The sequence below is a fragment of the Mesoplodon bidens genome, assembly GCF_964165515.1.
Source record: "Mesoplodon bidens genome assembly, chromosome: 2".
Lineage (NCBI taxonomy): Eukaryota > Metazoa > Chordata > Mammalia > Artiodactyla > Ziphiidae > Mesoplodon > Mesoplodon bidens.
This window is the reverse complement of record NC_138177.1, coordinates 26340930-26360939: the sequence shown is the minus strand read 5'-3', so window position 1 is coordinate 26360939 and position 20010 is coordinate 26340930. Positions and strand designations below refer to the sequence as shown.

Here is a 20010-nt window from a genome sequence, read left to right as displayed (position 1 = left end):
ACTCAAGAAAACCCAAATAGCCACCTGCTGATTCATTTCTTTTCTCACCTTCCCATCATAGCTGTACTATACTAGCTAGTCCAGGGCACGAAATCACTCTGCTCCCACAGGTGACTGCCAAGGCAAAGACAAGAATGTGCCCTGTTCTTCCCTGTATCTATTCGATTCAATGACCTAGAGTATTAGAGCTGGAAGGGATGTTATGGATTACCTAGCACATGAGGATTTTAAGGCACAGAACAGTAAAGTGAATTACCAGAGTCATACAACTAGTATTTCCCTCTGCTATTTGCCCATACTCAATATTTTCATAATTCTTTATACAGTTCCCTATTTCACGAGAGGTTTCCAGGATGAGCACCACGAGAAAGCAGAAACAGTTGGAAGCGTTGTTTATGAAGATCTTGGAGCAAGTAAGAGCGTCTATAGGTCAAATAATGGGGAGGGGGAAACTGGGCGTCTCACCGCAAAGCCAGGTGACCTCAAGGGTTTAGACTCCAATGGCAAGAAGCTTTGAAGTATGTGAAAGCTTTAACCCAAAGTGGTTCATTTTCCTCCATCCTTCCAAACCTCAAGCTAAGACTCTGTTTAGAATTTAGCTGTGCTTGAAAGGAGTCCTTTAACATTACTCCTGGGAGTTTGGCCTCGCCTTAAAACCAGTCCTCTTTTTCTCTCCCTCTGTATGAGATGCAGTCTATCAAACTGGTTATGTATATAGGCTCTGTAATCAGTCTACCAAGGTTTGAGCCCTTAGGCCTGTCACTTGCTACCTGGGTAACCTTGACCAAGTGACTCAACCTGTCCATGCTTTTACTTTACCTTCTATAAAATGAGGAAATAATAGTACCTGGCTCACAGGGCTGTAAGGTTTAAATGACTAGATTATGTGTAAAACTTAGAATTGTGCCTCTTTCATTGGAAACACTCAACCAATGTTAACTTTTGCTCTCTGAATAATATCGTGACTGTCCATTGTATGTTGATGATCACCAACTTTATATCCCATTCCTCAGCTCTCGTATAAGCACCAAAACCATATTTCCAATAACTGTATATTCCACTTGGATATGGGGACTCACACTCAGTTCAGTGTCTAATACTAAATTCATTTTTTCCCTACTTTATTGCCCTATCTCCCTCATCTTGATCCTGATTTAGTTAATAGCAAATTCATTCACACATCATTTAAAGTTATCTTTGCTCCCTTCCTCACCAGTTGCCACATCTTCTACATTTACTCAGTTGACAAGTCCTACCATGTCTACCTCAGACTGACTCTGGAATCTCCCCGTCCTCTGTTCCCTACTGTAGTTCAGCCTCTTTCTCTTCCTGGACTATTTCCATACCTTTCCAACTAATCTCTGTGCCTCATACCGCTCCACTCCAATTCATCCTCCATACAACTGCCAAAGTGTATGCAAATCGCTCCAACATGTGCTTTATACTACTATCCAAGTAATTCTCAATACTAATGAGATAAAAGCCAAAAGACTTTTTTTTTTTAACCTGGAGAAATGCTACTCATCATTCAACGTCACCTCTTCAGTGAGAACTCCCCCAAATCACAAGGCATGACCAATTCCTCTTCTGCTGTGTTTCTGTAACACTTTGAACATATTTCTTATTGTATTTTCCATACTGTATTGCAATTTGCTACTTATATATGTGTCTCTCCCCCTCAGGAGGTTGTGAGCTTCTTAAGGAAAGGGAGCCTCTTTCTCATTTTTGTATCACTATTGACCAGCAGAGTGTCTGGCACATAATAAATAAACAATTCAAGTTTGTGGCATTGTGTAAGTTTATAATACAACTTCCTTCTTTTCCACTCCAGGCAAATAAGGCTATACCAGTAGTTTCTAAATGTCAGGCTTTGGACTGTTTGCATCACAAGTATCCAGGAAGCTTCATAAAATATATGGATTTGTGAATTCTACCCCAAATTGAAAAGGGCTTCGTTTGGGCCTAGGAATCTGTTTAGTTATTTGTTTTTGTTTTGAAACTTTTCAGTTGGTTCCGATCCACAACCTAGTTGGAAACCATGAGTAAAGCTGTGCTTTGACTCTGTGCTATGACAACAGTCTTTGGATCCTTTACTATCAGTATGACTTCGGGCAAGTGGCTTAACTTCTCTGTGCCTAAATTTTCTCAGTAAATAGATTCAATAGTGCCACCTCCTATGAATGTTACGAAGATTTTTTTTGAAATTAAAAAAAATTTGTTTTGGCTGCATTGGGTCTTTGTTGCTGCACACGGGCTTTCTCTAGTTGCAGTGAGCAGGGGCTACTCTTCGTTGCGGTGCGCGGGCTTCTCACTGCAGTGGCTTCTCTTGTTGCAGAGCACGGCCTCTAGGCGCACGGGCTTCAGTAGTTGCCGCATGTGGGCTCAGTAGTTGCGGCACTCAGGCTCAGTAGTCGTGGCTCGCGGGCTCTAGAGCGCAGGCTCAGTAGTTGTGGCGCATGGGCTTAGTTGCTCTGCAGCATGTGGGATCTTCCCGGACCAGGGCTCGAACCCATGTCCCCTACATTGGCAGGTGGATTCTTAACCACTGCAACACCAGGGAAGTCCGTTAATGAAGATTTTAAATAAGTTCATTTATGAAAGCACATCACACAGTGCTGGGAACATAGTAGGTGCAGTGTAAGTGTTGGCTTTTTTCACATCAGAGAGGACCTGATTCCATCTCCTCATTTTATTTTACTTTTTAGTTAATTTTTATTGGAGTATAGTTGATTTACAATGTTGTGTTAGTTTCTATGTTGTGTTAGTTTGTTGTGTACAGCAAAGTGAATCAGTTATACATATATATATATATCCACTCTTTTTTAGATTCTATTCCCATATGGGTCATTACAGAGTGTTGAGTAGAGTTCCCTGTGCTATAAAGTAGGTTCTTGTTAGCTATCTATTTTATAGATAGTAGTGTGTATATGTCAATCCCAATCTCCCAGTTTCTCCCTCCCCCCACCTTTCCCCCTTTGTAACCATAAGTTTGTGTCCTACATCTGTGATTCTGTTTCTGTTTTGTAAATAGGTTCATTTGTACCATTTTTTTAGATTCCACATATAAGTGATATCACATGATATTTGTCTTTCTCTGTCTGACTTACTTCACTTAGTGTGATAATATTTAGGTCCATCCATGTCGCTGTAAATGGCATTATTTCATTCTTTTTTATGGCTGAGTAATATTTCAGTCTCCTCATTTTAAATGTGAAGAAGCTGGCGCCATTGATGTACTATTGAATTCATGTAGGTTTTTTGGTTCCTGCTTTACTCTCCCCAATTCACAAATAATTCACTGACAAGTCTATTCTATGACTAAAACTCACATTTCTAACTGCCCCGTAGTTTTTATTTATTTATTTATTTATTTGGCTGCATTGGGTCTTTGTTGCTGCACGGGGGCTTTTTCTAGTTGCGGTGAGTGGGGGCTACTCTTTGTTGCGATTCGTGGTCTTCTCATTGCGGTGGCTTCTCTTGCTGTGGAGCACAGGCTCTAGGTGCGCAGGCTTTAGTAGTTATGGCTTTCAGGCTTAGTAGTTGTGGCTTGTGGGCTCTAGAGCACAGGCTCAGTAGTTGTGGTGCATGGGCTTAGTTGCTCTGTGGCATGTGGGATCTCCCTGGACCAGGGCTCGAACCTGTGTCCCCTGCATTGGCAGACAGACTCGCAACCACTGAGCCACCAGGGAATTCCCTGCCCCGTAGTTTTAAAGATATTAGTCAAATACAAAACAAAACAAAACAATGGGATACTAACTCCTATTCATTAAAATGTTCTCAGGGTCAGTGAAGAACTAACGATCTGGCGACAGAATGGGGCTGTAAGAGGGGACTTACATATATGTGATAAGGCAGGCTATAATACTTTATAATGATCATCTTATGAATTTCGAAATTTGAATGTAGCCTTTGCTGCTCTAGTTTATAAAAACATGCAGAGGGAAAGAATGGCTTAACCCAGTCTCTTCCCAGAGGGAAACAAAAGAAGCCAAGAGCAGTCTGGAGCAGTAAGAGTGGGGAAGGTTTTCTCCATTTAGACATCTTACACTATGGAATTGCAGGGCCCACTATGCAGGGGCTCACAGTAAATGTAAGCTCTATATTTTGTCTAATACTTTCTCCCCAGTGCTTAAAACAGTACCTGACCCTAACAGATGCACAATAAATGCTTAATGAGTAAATAAATAATTCAGACTAGTTAGGGAAAGGTACTCTACACAAGAAAAGGGACACACGATCTGTTTTTAAGTGTAACATGTGCCATAGTTCAAGCTAGAACAGCATAAACTGCCAGCAGGACAAGGACCAGGTGAGTTTCTCTCAGCACTCTGCCTCCAGCACCTAGCCCAGTGGGTGCTTCGTAAGTATGTGCTGAATCGATGTTGGTTGAATAAATGTCAAATAAGTATTTCCAGGAGACCTTCATTTTTCAATAGATGAGAATGACTTGAAGTAAACCTCAGTAATTTTTATGTAATGGCTGTTTAACTTGACTAAAGCCCCATCTATCCTATATATTTACATTATCTTTACACAAAGATTTGACCAAGTAAGAGTCTATTCCAGCCAGTTCTATCCCAATTGCCACAGATTCCAATTAGCGGAATCTAAATTAACACAAAGTTATTAGAAAGAACCGATTTAACTTAGCTTCACAAAACTCGGTGGATACACATGCGTACCCATACATGTGTATAAAAAACTGAAGTCACGGGAGTTCCCTAGTGGTCTAGTTAGGATTTGGCGCTTTCGCTGCCATGGCCTGGGTTCAATCCCTGGTCGGGGAACTGAGATCCTGCAAGCTGCTCGGTGCAGCCAAAAAAACAAACAAAAACAAAAACAAAAAAAACCCTGAAGTCCTACAGCATTTTTCTTTCTGTTTCTCCACCTTGTCCAGACAGTGAAAGAGGAAAGGATTATTTTCATCATCGATGAAGGCCAGTTTATCGATTCAGCCTCCTGGACCTTTATGGAGAAGCTTATCCGGTCTGTTCCCATCTTCATCATCATGTCCCTGTCTCCCTTCATCGACATACCCTGTGCAGCTGCCAGTGCCATAATGAAGAACAGGAACACCACCTATGTCACCCTTGGAGCCGTGCAGCCTAAGGACATCCTCAACAAGGTCTGCCTAGACCTCAACGTCAGGGGCATCCCCAAAGAACTAGATGCGTGAGTAACCTATTTCTATCCTGAGGCCTTGACATCTGCACTCATTCTCCAGGTCCAGACTTCATCAGATTCCTTAAGATGTGTCTAAAAGTGGCCATTTCAGGATTCTTGCTGGGCCCGCCTTTCAAAGGGGCCACTGAACCTGCTTGATAGGATGGATGCTGCTCACTTTTCCTTGTTATGGTCCCTGTTACACCGTCTCAGACGTTGCTTAGGACATCAGTTTTGTTTCCCTTTCATCATGCAGGCTATGGGTACACTCACTCTAACCCACAGTGACTAAGGGCGCTGTCGTGGGCAGGTAACACGAAAGGCAAACTGGTAAAAGCCTTAAGAACCACAGCCCACAGCTGAGCAAGGTCTTAGTTGCTGGCAATAACGTGGTCTGGTGCTGGTGTTCCCTGTCATGGTAGATGGTGACGTCAGTGCTCCCTGAGCTTCTCAGTGACTCCTTTCCTGGGGTCTTGACAGCAGTCCCCTTAACAACATGGACAATGCCTCTTCCTTAGCTGGCTGTTTACAAGCCACCTTGGTATCTGTATCTGTTCTTTCTAATGAGGTTGCTTTGCTTCTGGAAGAGAAACGTCTTGGACAAAGTCTCATTTAAAATAACTCCAGGCATGAATTTTGTGTGTTCTTTCCCTTTGTCTCTCTGTCTCTCCCTCTTTCTCTCTGTATATATGTATTTATTTATTTATTATGTATGTATTTATTATATATGTATACATTTATTATATATGCATTTACTTTTTTTTTTTTTTTTTTTTTGCGGTACGCGGGCCTCTCACTGTTGTGGCCTCTCCTGTTGTGGAGCACAGGCTCCAGACTCGCAGGCTCAGCGGCCACGGCTCACAGGCCCAGCCACTCCGTGGCACGTGTGATCTTCCCGGACCAGGGCAGGAACCCGTGTCCCCTGCGTTAGCAGGCGGACTCTCAACCACTGCGCCACCAGGGAAGCCCCAAAGATGGTTCTTTGATATAAATAGATTGCATTATTTTCACTACAGGTACCTGGCCGAGGGAAGCTGTGGGATTCCATTTTACTGTGAAGAATTGCTTAAAAACCTGGACCATCACAGGGTACTCGTTTTCCAAACAATAGAGTCTGAGGAAAAGACAAATGTGACCTGGAATAACCTGTTCAGTAAGTCCCATAATGATGGTTCTTTCTCCCTGTCTCCTTCTGCAGAGAGGGTGGCAAGCATGGGCTTTTCCATAGGCTGCTTCCTATACAGGTCAAAGGTTTGGGGGAGGCAAAGAACGGTGGACTTGATATCCCAGATAGTGAGAGAACTTAACATTGCCCAGGATTCACTGAACTGGGAGAAAGAATGTAGACCTGTAATAGAAATGAAAGAATACTGGAGAATCTTAAAGCCCAGAATCAGAACTGACGGGGGATGTAGATGTTATCTGGGAAAAAGGATAACTTGTTTTCCAGAGGTAAAATTATTAGCTCAAAGTGAATTGTCAACAAGGTTCTCATGCTACAGAGACATACAGAAGGATGAACTTTGAGATGATGTCACAAAGAGGGCAGTTGGAATTTTTAAGAAAATAGTTTTAGTGAAGGGAGAAGGGTAGGGGTTGGGCAATGGGGTAAGGATGCAAGCTGGGATGTAGAGGATTAAGGTTAACGTGAATGATAAGAAAATGTCTGTGGTGGATATACTAGTTGTTTAGGGAGACAGCAGTGATGAGAAGAAAAAAATCATATTCTAGCAAAAATAAAAAGAAAGAAAGAAAGGAAGAAACTATGTTTTGACACAAAGGAGACCATGAAGGTTTAAGAGATAGCATCTCTTCCATGAAAAGAGAGAATATAAAGATGTAATCATCTCTGGACTTTCTATCACCTCACACCGGTCAGAATGGCCATCATCAAAAAATCCACAAACAATAAATGCTGGAGAGGGTGTGGAGAAAAGGGAACCCTGTTGCACTGTTAGTGGGAATGTAAGGTGATACAGCCACTATGGAGAACACTATGGAGGTTCCTTAAAAACTAAAAATAGAACTACCATATGACCCAGCAATCCCACTACTGGGCATATATCCTGAGAAAGCCATAATTCAAAAAGAGTCATGTACTAAAATGTTCACTGCAGCTCTATTTACAATAGCCAGGACATGGAAGCAAGCTAAGTGTCCATCAACAGATGAATGGATAAAGAAGATGTGGCACATATATACAATGGAATATTACTCAGCCATACAAAGAAACGAAATTGAGTTATTTGTAGTGAGGTAGATGGACCTAGAGACTGTCATACAGAGTGAAATAAGTCAGAAAGAGAAAAATAAATACAGTATGCTAACACATATATATGGAATCTAAAAAAAATGGTCATGAAGAACCTAGGGGCAAGATGGGAATAAAGACACAGACCTACTAGAGAATGGACTTGAGGATACAGGGAAGGGGAAGGGTAAGCTGGGACAAAGAGAGTGGCATGGACATATACACACTACCAAATGTAAAATAGATAGCTAGTGGGAAGCAGCCACATAGCACAGGGAGATCAGCTCGGTGCTTTGTGACCACCTGGAGGGGTGGGATAGGGAGGTTGGGAGGGAGGGAGATGCAAGAGGGAAGAGATATGGGGACATATGTATATGTATAACTGATTCACTTTGTTATAAAACAGAAACTAATACACCATTGTAAAGCAATTATACTCCAATAAAGATGTTAAAAAAAAAGATGTAATCAAAAGAAAATTTTGGCCTTGAAGTTAGGAGTCCAGAGTTCCAGTTCCACATATGCCATTTAATAGCTAGTATTTTAGGATTAGTCACAACCTTTATGGCCAGGTACCTGCTATAAAATGGGGGGTGGTGGTAAAGGAAACTCAAATCCTTTCTTATTTATTCATTCAACAAACATCTACTGAGCACCTTCTCTCTGTCTGACACCACAGGAAGCATTCTGGGGACCTCTTGGAGTATAAATGAAGTGACTGAATACAATAATACTTTGCTGTCTCATTGATTTTTTTTAATTAAACTTTTTGAGGTGATTATTAATTTACAGGCCATTGTAAAAAATAATATAGAGAGATTCTGTATACCCTTTACCTAGTTTTCCCCAGTAGTAGCATCAGCAAAACTACAGTATAATATCACAACCAGGTCCAATAAAGATGTTAAAAATATATATATATCACAACGAGGATGTTAATATTGATGCAGTCAAGATACAGAACATTTCCATCACCATGAGGATCCCTTATATTGCCCTATGATAGCCACCCCCCACTTCTCTCCTACCCCTACTTCCTTCTTAACCCCTGGTAATCACTAATCAGTTCTCCATTTCTATAAGTTTGTCATTTTAAGAATTTTTATAAGTGGAATAATATTGTATATGTAATCTTTTGAGATTCTTTTTTCACTCAATGTAACTCTCTGGAGATTATCTACGTTGTTGTGTGTGTCAATAGTTTGGTCTTATTAGCTGCTGAGTAGTGTTCCATGGTATGGACATACCTCCATTCACCTGTTGGAGGACATCTGGGCTGCTTACAAAAAAAAAGAAAAAGAATGTTAAAGAACATTACTGAGTCAGTTGACAAAACTGGATTATGGACAGTAAATTATTGTATCAATGTTAAATTTTCTGAAGATAAGTATATTCTACTTATGTAAGAGAATGTTGTTATTCTTGGGAAATTCAGAGTAAAGTATTTGGGGGTTAAAGGGCATGAATTATGCAACTTAACACTCAAATGAAATGCTTTAGAAAAAATAAGTACATATAGAGAGAACAAAGGCTATAAAAAATGGAGCAAAATGTTAACAGTAGATGAATTGGAATAAAGACTATATAGTGTTATTCTTACAACTTTTCATAAATTTGAAACTGACCAAATAAAATAAATTTTTTAAAAACCAAACAACTTGGGGCTTCCCTGGTGGCACAGTGGTTGAGAGTCCACCTGCCGATGCAGGGGACACGGGTTCGTGCCCCGGTCCGGGAAGATCCCACATGCCATGGAGTGGCTAGGCCCGTGAACCATGGCCACTGAGCCTGCACATCCGGAGCCTGTGCTCTGCAACGGGAGAGGCCACAACAGTGAGAGGCCCGTGTACTGCAAAAAAAAAAAAAAAAAAAAACAGACAACTTTTAGTGGTTTCCCTCTGAGTGTACAATGAAATCCAAACTCCTTACCTTGGACTGGAGATCCCTGAGGGAGCTTCCTTCCACCCGCTCTGTGGCCTCACCAATAGTCTGAAATGTGCTCCAGCCACATTTCTGCTCCTCCAAAACCTGAGCTCCTTTCTGCTCCCTTTCCTCTGGCATTTCACATACCTGCTCCCTCTCTCCCTTAGCTCAGGTGTTACCTCCTCACAGCCGCTTTCTCTGACCATGCCCTGCTTAAGGAAGGCCTTCCTCTCTCTGCACTTTCCTGTTAGTCTCTATCACCAGGTTTATTTCTTTCACAAAACTGACTCACATTAGGAGATGATCTTATTAAGTCACTTTTCCTGTATTATGATTAGTTGCCTAAATATCTGTCTCCATAAATGTTAAGATCCTTGAGGGCTGGAAGCATGCATTAGCCACATTTATAGCCTTCCCAGGTTATGGTGCATAAAAAGTCTGTACTGTGTTGAAATGAACTCTCCAGCCCTTACTGTCTGTGCCTACTCACGTGGCACTTGTTTACTGCCTGGTCGTCTGGCTCTCTGTGTATATACCTTATCTTTCCAGGAGGTCGGGAACTTAGTATGTTCACCCTCATATTTCCACATCACCTATTTCAGTGTCTTGCAACTCAACTGTTAATGAATGACTGGAGGGACAAATAAGTAATGCATTTTGGAGTACCAGGAGAAAAATGACTAGGCAAGCTCACTATTCAAACTTCACCTTTTTTTTTTTCTTGGTATCATATGGTATACTTACTATCCTACTTCACTCAGCTGAAGATTTTCCAAACTCAATATTCCTCAACAATTTTACCATTATGGCTATGTAATATTTAAGGTAATCACTGTGTTATGGCTGGATATTTAGGCTATTTACAATATTTTAATGTTTAAGGAGACTATGAGCATCTTTTTTCAACATATTTTTTCTGGATCACTATAATCATATGAGTTTCTAATATGAAAAATTACGTTGCTGAAAGTTATAATCTTAAGGATTTTGGTCAAATTGTTGTCTTTTTCTTAGCACCTTTATTGGAGTATAATTGCTTTACAATGGTGTGTTAGTTTCCACTGTATAACAAAGTGAATCATCTATACATGTACATTTATCCCCATTTCTCCTCTCTCTTGCGTCTCCCTCCCACCCTCCCTATCCCACCCTCTAGGTGGATACAAAGCACCGAGCTGATCTCCCTGTGCCATGCAGCTGCTACTCACTAGCTATTTTACATTTGGTAGTGTGTATATCTTCATGCCACTCCTCACGTCGTCCCAGCTTACCCTTCCCCCTCCCAGTGTCCTCAAGTCCATTCTACATCTGCATCTTTATTCCTGTCCTGCCCCTAAGTTTTCAGAACCATTTTTCTTTTTAGATTCCATATATATGCGTTAGCATACGGTATTTGTTTTTCTCTTTCTGACTTACTTCACTCTGTATGGCAGTCTCTAGGTCCATCCACCTCACTATAAATAACTCAATTTCATTTCTTTTTATGGCTGAGTAATACTCCATTGTATATATGTGGCACACCTTCTTTATCCATTCATCATTCGACGGGCACCTAGGTTGCTTCCATCTCTGGGTTATTGTAAATAGTGCTTCAGTGAACATTGTGGTACATGACTCTTTTTGAATTATGGTTTTCTCAGGGTATATGGCCAGTACTGGGATTGCTGGGTCATATGGTAGTTCTATTTGTAGTTTTTTAAGGAACCTCCATACTGTTCTCCATAGTGGCTGTATCAATTTACGTTCCCACCAACAGCACAACAGGGTTCCCTTTTTTCCACACCCCATCCAGCATTTATTGTTTCTAAATTTTTTGATGATGGCCATTCTGACCAGTGTGCAGTGATACCTCATTGTAGTTTTGATTTGCATTTCTCTAATGATTAGTGATGTTGAGCATCCTTTCATGTGTTTGTTGGCAATCTGTATATCCTCTTTGGAGAAATGTCTATTTAGGTCTTCTGCCCATTTTGGGATTGGGTTGTTTGTTTTTTTTTTTGATACTGAGCTGCACGAGCTGCTTATATATTTTGGAGATTAATCTTTTGTCAGTTGCTTCATTTGCAAATATTGTTTCCCATTCTGACGGTTGTCTTTTCATTTTGTTTCTAGTTTCCTTTGCTGTGCAAAAGTTTTTAAGTTTCATTAGGTCCCATTTGTTTATTTTTGCTTTTATTTCCATTTCTCTAGGAGGTGGGTCAAAAAGGATCTTGCTGTGATTTATGTCATACAGTGTTCTGCCTATGTTTTCCTCTAAGGGTTTTATAATGTCTGGCCTTACATTTAGGTCTTTAATCCATTTTGACTTTATTTTTGTGTACGGTGTTAGGGAGTGTTCTAATTTCATTCTTTTACATGTAGCTGTCCAGTTTTCCCAGCACCACTTATTGAAGAGGCTGCCTTTTCTCCATTGTATATCCTTGCCTCCTTTAGCATAGATTAGTTGATCATATGTGTGTGGGTTTATCTCTGGGCTTTCTATCCTGTTCCATTGATCTGTATTCTGTTTCTGTGCAAGTACCATACTGGCTTGATTACTGTAGCTTTGTAATATAGTCTGAAGTGAGGGAGCCTGATTCCTCCAGCTCCGTTTTTCTTTCTCAAGATTGCTTTAGCTATTTGGGGTCTTTTGTGTTTCCATGCAAATTGTGAAATTTTTTGTTCTGGTTTTGTCAAAAATGCCAATGGTGGTTTGATAGGGATTGCATTGAATCTGTAGATTGCTTTGGGTAGTATAGTCATTTTCACAACGTTGATTATTCCAATCCAAGAACATGGTATATCTCTCCATCTGTTTGTATCATCTTCAATTTCTCTCATCAGTGTCTTATAGTTTTCTGCATACAGGTTTTTTGTCTCCTTAGGTAGGTTTATTCCTAGGTATTTTATTATTTTTGTTGCAGTGGTAAATGGGAGTGTTTCCTTAATTTCTCTTTCAGATTTTTCATCATTAGTGTCTAGGAATGCAAGAGATTTTTGTGCATTAATTTTGTATCCTGCTACTTTACGAAATTCATTGATTAGCTCTAGCAGTTTTCTGGTAGCATCTTTAGGATTCTGTATGTATAGTATCATGTCATCTGCAAATAGTGTCAGTTTTACTTCTTCTTTTCCGATTTAGATTCCTTTTATTTCTTTTCTTCTCTGATTGCTGTGGCTAAAACTTCCAAAACTATGTTGAATAATAGTGGTGAGAATAGGCAAACTTGTCTTGTTCCTTATCTTAGTGGAAATGGTTTCAGTTTTTCACCATTGAGAACAATGCTGACTGTTGGTTTGTCATATATGGCCTTTATTATGTTCAGGTAAGTTCCCTCTATGCTTACTCTCTGGAGGGATTTTATCATAAATAGGTGTTGAATTTTGTCGAAAGCTTTTTCTGCATCTATCAAGATGATCATATGGCTTTTATCCTTCAGTTTCTTAATATGGTGTATCACATTGATTGATTTGCATGTATTGAAGAATCCTTGCATTCCTGGGATAAACCCCACTTGATCATGGTGTATGATCCCTTTAATGTGCTGTTCGATTCTGCTTGCTAGTATTTTGTTGAGGAGTTCTACATCTATATGCATCAGTGATATTGGTCTGTAATTTTCTTTTTTTGTAGTATGTTTGTCTGATTTTGGTATCAGGGTGATGGTGGCCTCATAGAATGAGTTTGGGAGCGTTCCTTCCTCTGCAATATTTTGGAAGAGTTTGAGAAGGATGGATGTTAGCTATTCTCTAAATGTTTGATAGCATTTACCTGTGAAGCCATGTGGTCCTGGACTTTTGTTTGTTGGAAGATTTTTAATCCCAGTTTCAATTTCAGTGCTTGTGATTGGTCTGTTTATAATTTCTATTTCTTCCTGGTTCAGTCTCAGAAGGTTGTGCTTTTCTAAGAATTTGTCAATTTCTTCCAAGTTGTCCATTTTATTGGCATATAGTTTCTTGTAGTAATGTCTCATGATCCTTTGTATTTCTGCAGTGTCAGTTTTTACTTCTTTTTCATTTCTAATTCTGTTTATTTGAGTCTTCTCCATTTTTTTCTTCATGAGTCTGGCTAATGGTTTATGAATTTTGTTTACCTTCTCAAAGAACCAGCTTTTAGTTTTATTGATCTTAGCTATCATTTCCTTCATTTCTGATCGGGTCTTTATGATTCCTTTCCTTCTGCTAACTTTGGAATTTTTTTGTTCTTCTTTCTCTAACTGCTTTAGGTGTAAGGTTAGGTTGTTTATTTGAGATGTTTCTTCTTTCTTGAGGTTGGATTGTATTGCTATAAACTTCCCTCTTAGAACTGTTTTTGCTGCATCCCATAGGTTTTGGGTCATCGTGTTTTCATTGTCATTTGTTTGTAGGTATTTTTTGATTTCCTCTTTGATTTCTTCAGTGATCTCTTGGTTATTAATATTGTACTGTTTAGCCTCCATGTGTTTGTATTTTTTACAGATCTTTTCCTGTAATTGATATCTAGTCTCATAGTGTTGTGGTCGATAAAGATACCTGATACAATTTCAATTTTCTTAAATTTACCAAGGCTTGATTTGTGACCAAAGATATGATCTATCCTGGAGAATGTTCCATGAGCACTTGAGAAGAAAGTGTTTTCTGTTGTTTTTGGATGGATTGTCCTACAAATATGAATTAAGTCCATCTTGTTTAATGTATCATTTAAAACTTGTGTTTCCTTATTTATTTTCATTTTGGATGATCTGTCCATTGGTGTAAGTGAAGTGTTAACGTCCTCTACTATGATTGTGTTACTGTTGATTTCCCATTTTATGGCAGTTAGCATTTGCCTTATGTATTGAGGTACTTCTGTGTTGGGTACATAAATATTTGCAATTGTTATATCTTCTTCTTGGATTGATCCTTGATCATTATGTAGTGTCCTTCTTTGTGTCTTGTAATAGTCTTTATTTTAAAGTCTATTTTGTCTGATATAAGAGTTGCTACGCCAGCTTTCTTTTGATTTCCATTTGTATGGAATATCTTTTTCCATCCCCTCACTTTCAGTCTGTATGTGTCCCTAGGTCTGAAGTGGGTCTCTTGTAGACAGCATATATACGGGTCTTGTTTTTGAGCCCATTCAGCCAGTGTATGTCTTTTCATTGGAGCATTTAATCCGTTTACATTTAAGGTAATTTTCCATATGTATGTTCCTATTACCATTTTCTTAATTGTTTTGGGTTTGTTATTGTAGGTCTTTTCCTTCTCTTGTGTTTCCTGCCTAGAGAAGTTCCTTTAACATTTGTTGTAAAGCTGGTTTGGTGGTGCTGAATTCTCTTAGGCTTTGCTTGTCTGTAAAGCTGTTAATTTCTCCGTCGAGTCTGAATGAGATCCTTGCTAGGTAGAGTTATCTTGGTTGTAGGTTTTTCCCTTTCATCACTTTAAATATGTCCTGCAACTCCCTTCTGGCTTGCAAAGTTTCTGCTGATGGATCAGCTGTTAACCTTATGGGGATTCCCGTGTATGTTATTTGTTGATTTTCCCTTGCTGCTTTTAATATTTTTCCTTTATATTTAATTTTTGATAATTTGATTAATATGTGTCTTGGCATGTTTTTCCTCGGATTTTTCCTATATGGGACTCTCTGTGCTTCTTGGACTTGATTGACTATTTCCTTTCCCATATTAGGGAAGTTTTCAGCTATAATCTCTTCAAATGTTTTCTCAGTCCCTTTTTTTTCTCTTGTTCTTCTGGGACCCCTATAATTAGAATGTCGGTGCATTTAATGTTGTCCCAGAGGTCTCTGAGACTGTCTCAATTCTTTCCAGTCTTTTTTCTTCATTCTGCTTGGTGATAGTTATTTCCAATATTTTATCTTCCAGGTCACTTATCCGTTCTTCTGCCTCAGTTATTCTGCTATTGATTCCTTCTAGAGAATTTTTAATTTCATTTATTGTGTTGTTCATCATTGTTTGTTTGCTCTTTAGTTCTTCTAGGTCCTTGTTAAACGTTTCTTGTCTTTTCTCCATTCTATTGGCAAGATTTTGGATCATCTTTACTCTCAGTACTGAATTCTTTTTCAGGTAGGCTGCCTATTTCCTCTTCATTTGTTTGGTCTGTTGGGTTTTTATCTTGCTCCTTCATCTGCTATGTATTTCTCTGTCTTCTCATTTTGCTTAACTTACTGTGTTTGGGGTCTCCTTTTCGCAGCCTGCAGGTTCGTACTTCCCGTCGTTTTTGGTTTCTGCCCCCAGTGGGTAAGTTTGGTTCAGTGAGTTGTGTAGGCTTTCTGGTGAAGGGGACTGGTGCCTGTGTTCTGGTGGATGAGGCTGCATCTTGTCTTTCTGGTGGGCAGGAGCACGTCTGATGGTGCCTTTTGGGGTGTCTGTGAACTTAGTATGATTTTCAGGCAGCCTCTCTGCTAATGGGTGGGGTTGTGTTCCTGTCTTGCTAGTTGTTTGGCACAGGGTGTCTAGCACTGTAGCTTGCTGGTTGTTGAGTGGAGCTGGGTCTTATTGCTGAGATGGAGCTCTCTGTGAGAGCTTTCGCCATTTGATATTATGTGGGGCCGGGTGGTCTCAGGTGGTCCATGTCCTGAACTTAGCTCTCCCACCTCAGAGGCTCAGGCCTGACACTTGGCCAGAGCACCAAAACCCTGTCACCCACTTGGCTCAGAAGAAAAGGGAGAAAGAAAAAGAAAAAAAAGAAAAGAAAAGAATTAAAATAAAAATTAAATATATATTGTTAAAACTTAAAAAAAAATAAAAAGTAATAAAAACAAAGGAAAGAAAGAAGACAGCAACCAAACCAAAAAACAAATCCACCAATGATAACAAGCACTAAAAACTATGCAAAAAAGAAAAAAAAGAACAAAACAGACAGACAGAACCCAAGGCCAATGGTAAAAGCAAAGCTATACAGACAAAATCACACAAAGAAGCATACACATACACACTCACAAAAAGAAAAATAGGAGGGTCTTCCCTGGTGGTGCAGTGGTTAAGAATCTGCCTGCCAATGCTGGGGACACGGGTTCAAGCCCTGGTCCGGGAAGATTCCACATGCCACGGAGCAGCTAAGCCTGTGTGCCACAACTACTGAGCCTGAGCTCTAGAGCCTGCGAGCCACTACTACTGAAGCCTGCACGCCTAGAGCCCATGCTCCGCAACAAGAGCAGCCACCACAATCAGAAGCCTACACACTGCAATAAAGAGTAGCCCCCCCTCGGCGCAAGTAGAGAAGGCCCACACGCAGCAACAAAGACCCAACGCAGCCAAAATAAATAAATAAATAAATAAATTTATTTTTAAAAAAGAGAAAAAGGAAAAAATATATATATAAAAGAAAAGGAAGAGAGCAACGAAATCAATAAACAAATCTAGCAGTGATAATAAGCTCTAAATACTAAACTGAAATAAACATAAAGCCAGAAACAAATTAGATGCAGAAAGCAAACCCCAAGTCTACAGTTGCTCCCAATGTCCACTGCATCAATTTCGGGTTGATTCGTTGTCTATTCAGGTATTCCACAGATGCAGGGTACATCAAGGTGATTGTGGAGATTTAATCAGCTGCTCCTGGGGCTGCTGGGAGAGATTTCCCTCTCTTTTCTTTGTTCACACAGCTCCTGGGGTTCAGCTTTGGATGTGGCCCTGCCTCTGCGTGTAGGTCGCCTGAGGGCATCTCTTCTTCACTCAGACAGGATGGGGTTAAAGCAGCAGCTGATTTGGGGGCACTGGCTCACTCAGGCCAGGGGGAGGGAGGGGTACAGAATGCAAGTGAGCCCGCAGCGGCAGAGGCCAGCATGATGTTTCAACAGCCTGAGGCATGCTGTGTGTTCTCCCAGGGAAGTTGTCCCTGAATCACGGGACCCTGGAAGTGGGAGGCTGCACAGGCTCCTGAGAGGGGAGGTGTGGTTAGTGACCTGTGCTTGCACACAGGCTTCTTGGTGGCTGCAGCAGCAGCCTTAGTGTTTCATGCCCATCTCTGGTGTCTGTGCTGATAGTCGCGGATCGCACCTGTCTCTAGAGCTCGTTTAGGCGGTGTTCTGAATCCCCTCTCCTCGCACACCCTTTTGGGAAGTCTGAGGTCTTCTGCCTGTATTCAGTAGGTGTTCTGTAGGGGTTGTTCCACATGTAGATGTATTTTTGATGTATTTGTGGGGAGGAAGGTGATCTCCACGTCTTACTCCTCTGCCATCTTGAAATCTTCACCATTTTTAATATCTCTTTCTGACAATAACCACATCTTAAGTAGAGTACAGTCTTCCACAGAATGTGTTTGCCTCCGAGTGTTGGTATTTCAATGTGCATACAAGTATATATATATAAGTGCATAATATAAGCTATATTTGTAAAACTGCATGTCTTATGGAAGACATCCTGTAGTTATTACCAATCTTTTTTTTCTTGGCGGGAGGGGAGGAAAAACATGTTTTGAGTAAATTTTGATTTTCATATATCAGTTTTACTTAAAACACAGTATTCCAGAATACTTTTCAAGCCAACACACATCTCTGCCTGCTCTTTCTCATGTGAGACCCATCTCGAAGTTTATTGGAAAATCCAGATAATAATAGTGACTCTCAACTTTTCTTCCCTTTTACCTCTCTATAGAGAATTTTGCTAAGCCAACAGAGGACTTAAAAATATTTACTTTTGGTCTTGAGGAGGGAAATGAAGAAGTCTGTAACCTTGCTAGTGGTGTTAGATTGAAAAACTTGTCACTGCCAACATCATTAAAAGGTAAAGAAAATTTGACCTGGTGTTCATTTTCCAGGACCTAGATTCCCCTCTTGCTTTCTCTAGGATGCCTCCAACAAAGGAGAAAGGAAGATAGAAGACTGGCTTTGTTCTTTGTTTTGTGTTGCCCAGGCAATGGGAAGGTTCCATTGCAGGCTTGGCTTTTCTGCTTCTAAACAGGAGCCACCTTATCCCTGTGCATATGCTGGAGTCTGATTTGAACAAAGTTTTATTCAACTGCATAAAAGAATGAGGTATAGTACATTTTCAATTAAACAGAAATCAAATAATTAGAGAGAAAATCTAACAGTGATACTTTTCCTGCTATCTACTTCCGTAAGAAATGACAAACAAGGGAATTTATATCAGGGATGTACTGTTATTCATTTCAAGAAAAATGAATTTCAAGCAATGTTCTAGCATGCATTCAGCTCCAATCCATGCCATCTATAAAATGTTCAACTTCAAGTGTTTAGTACAAGGATGAGACCTCAAGTTCTCTGTCTCCAAAAGAGCAACATTTGTGTTTCATTCACTATGTCTACTAAAATAGCAAGGTGGATTAGCTTGGTTTCTTTTAATCAATATTTTTTTATTGCAGTATAGTTGATTTTACAATGTTGTGTTAATTTCTGCTATACAGCCAAGTGATTCAGTTATACATATATATATATATATATTCTTTTTTTTTTTTTTTTTTGACCACACCGTGCAGCTTGCGGGATCTCAGTTCCACTACCCGGGATTGAACCCAGGCCACGGCAGTGAAAGCCTGAATCCTAACCACTAGGCAACCAGGGAATTCCCACATTCTTTTTTTATTTTTAATATTTTTTTCTATTATGGTTTATTATAGGATACTGAATATAGTTCTCTGTGCTATACAGTAGGCTTTGTTTATCTGTTCTACATATAAAAGCTTACATCTGCTAACCCTACTTATATCTGGACTAGCTTGGTTTCTACAGTGTTCTGTGGACATATTGAGAAGTTCATATTTTGTCCCTGAGGAGGGTGATGTAATAGAAGGACATCCTGGTCAAGATGTCCAAGAAGCCATGTGAGCTATGATACCCGAGCTTAGATGAGAAGATGGAATTGAAGCTAGGAGCTCTCTGACACTTGGTCATCAGCCTATAGAGATGGTAATGGGTTGTCACAAGAATAACTGAATCCCTGGGGCAGATAGAGAGAAAGCTTATTGCTGGGAAGCTCCAGGAGAAAGGGCAGCCAGTGAAGAAGACAGAGAATGAGCAGCTGGAGAAGTCACCACAGAGCACGGATGGCAGGCCCTACTCCTTCTGACCACTTCTCACCACGACCTCTGCTCTCCTCACACACCCTTGTCACACTTTCACACAAAATCAGAACACCTTGAAATCAATCTTATTGTCATGGCCAATGGGACATGCATATTTTTAGGTCATAGCATCTCCATCTTTTGTACTCCTGACACAAGTGCTATCCGTGAAATAGCTACTAAGCAAATACTTCTTTTGGCCTAGCTCAGCTGGGTGTAGTTCTATTGAACAAGAACTATAGAACAGGACAGTTATCCATCTCTAGAATGTATTTGATAAAGACAGATGACTAGTTCCCTACTGTGTGGCTTTCCACCTGCAGAAATCTCTCTGGTCCAGCTGGATAGCATGAGCCTGTCCCACCAGATGTTGGTGAGATGTGCAGCCATCATTGGCCTGACCTTCACTACGGAACTGTTGTTTGAGATTCTCCCTTGTTGGAACATGAAGAAGATGATCAATGCCCTGGCAACCCTCGTGGAATCCAACGTCTTTGATTGTTTCCGGAATGGCAAGGAGCTCCGAATAGCCCTAAAACAGAACGCGGCCTCGTTTGAGGTGAATTATCGTTCCCTCTCTCTGCAACCACCCTCCGAAGGAATGGGTAAGTAGAGCCTGGAGGTGACCCATATTTCCTTTAGTTTAAGGCACATCTTGCTAAAAGAACTGATCTGTATTTTGTAGCAGGGACTGA

At 40.3% G+C, this 20010-nt stretch overlaps 1 protein-coding gene across 1 annotated transcript in view; it reads left to right on the top strand.

The window, feature by feature from the left end:
* Window positions 1-20010, top strand: part of ADCY10 (adenylate cyclase 10) — a gene marked incomplete at its 3' end in the record, with an annotated part of 106331 nt that overhangs the window by 46449 nt on the left and 39872 nt on the right. The window contains exons 16-20 of the mRNA XM_081256265.1: window positions 327-413; window positions 4898-5172; window positions 6180-6316; window positions 17890-18018; window positions 19639-19920. Of these exons, the coding sequence (XP_081112391.1) occupies window positions 327-413; window positions 4898-5172; window positions 6180-6316; window positions 17890-18018; window positions 19639-19920 (910 nt within the window). The remainder of the gene's footprint in view (window positions 1-326; window positions 414-4897; window positions 5173-6179; window positions 6317-17889; window positions 18019-19638; window positions 19921-20010) is intronic.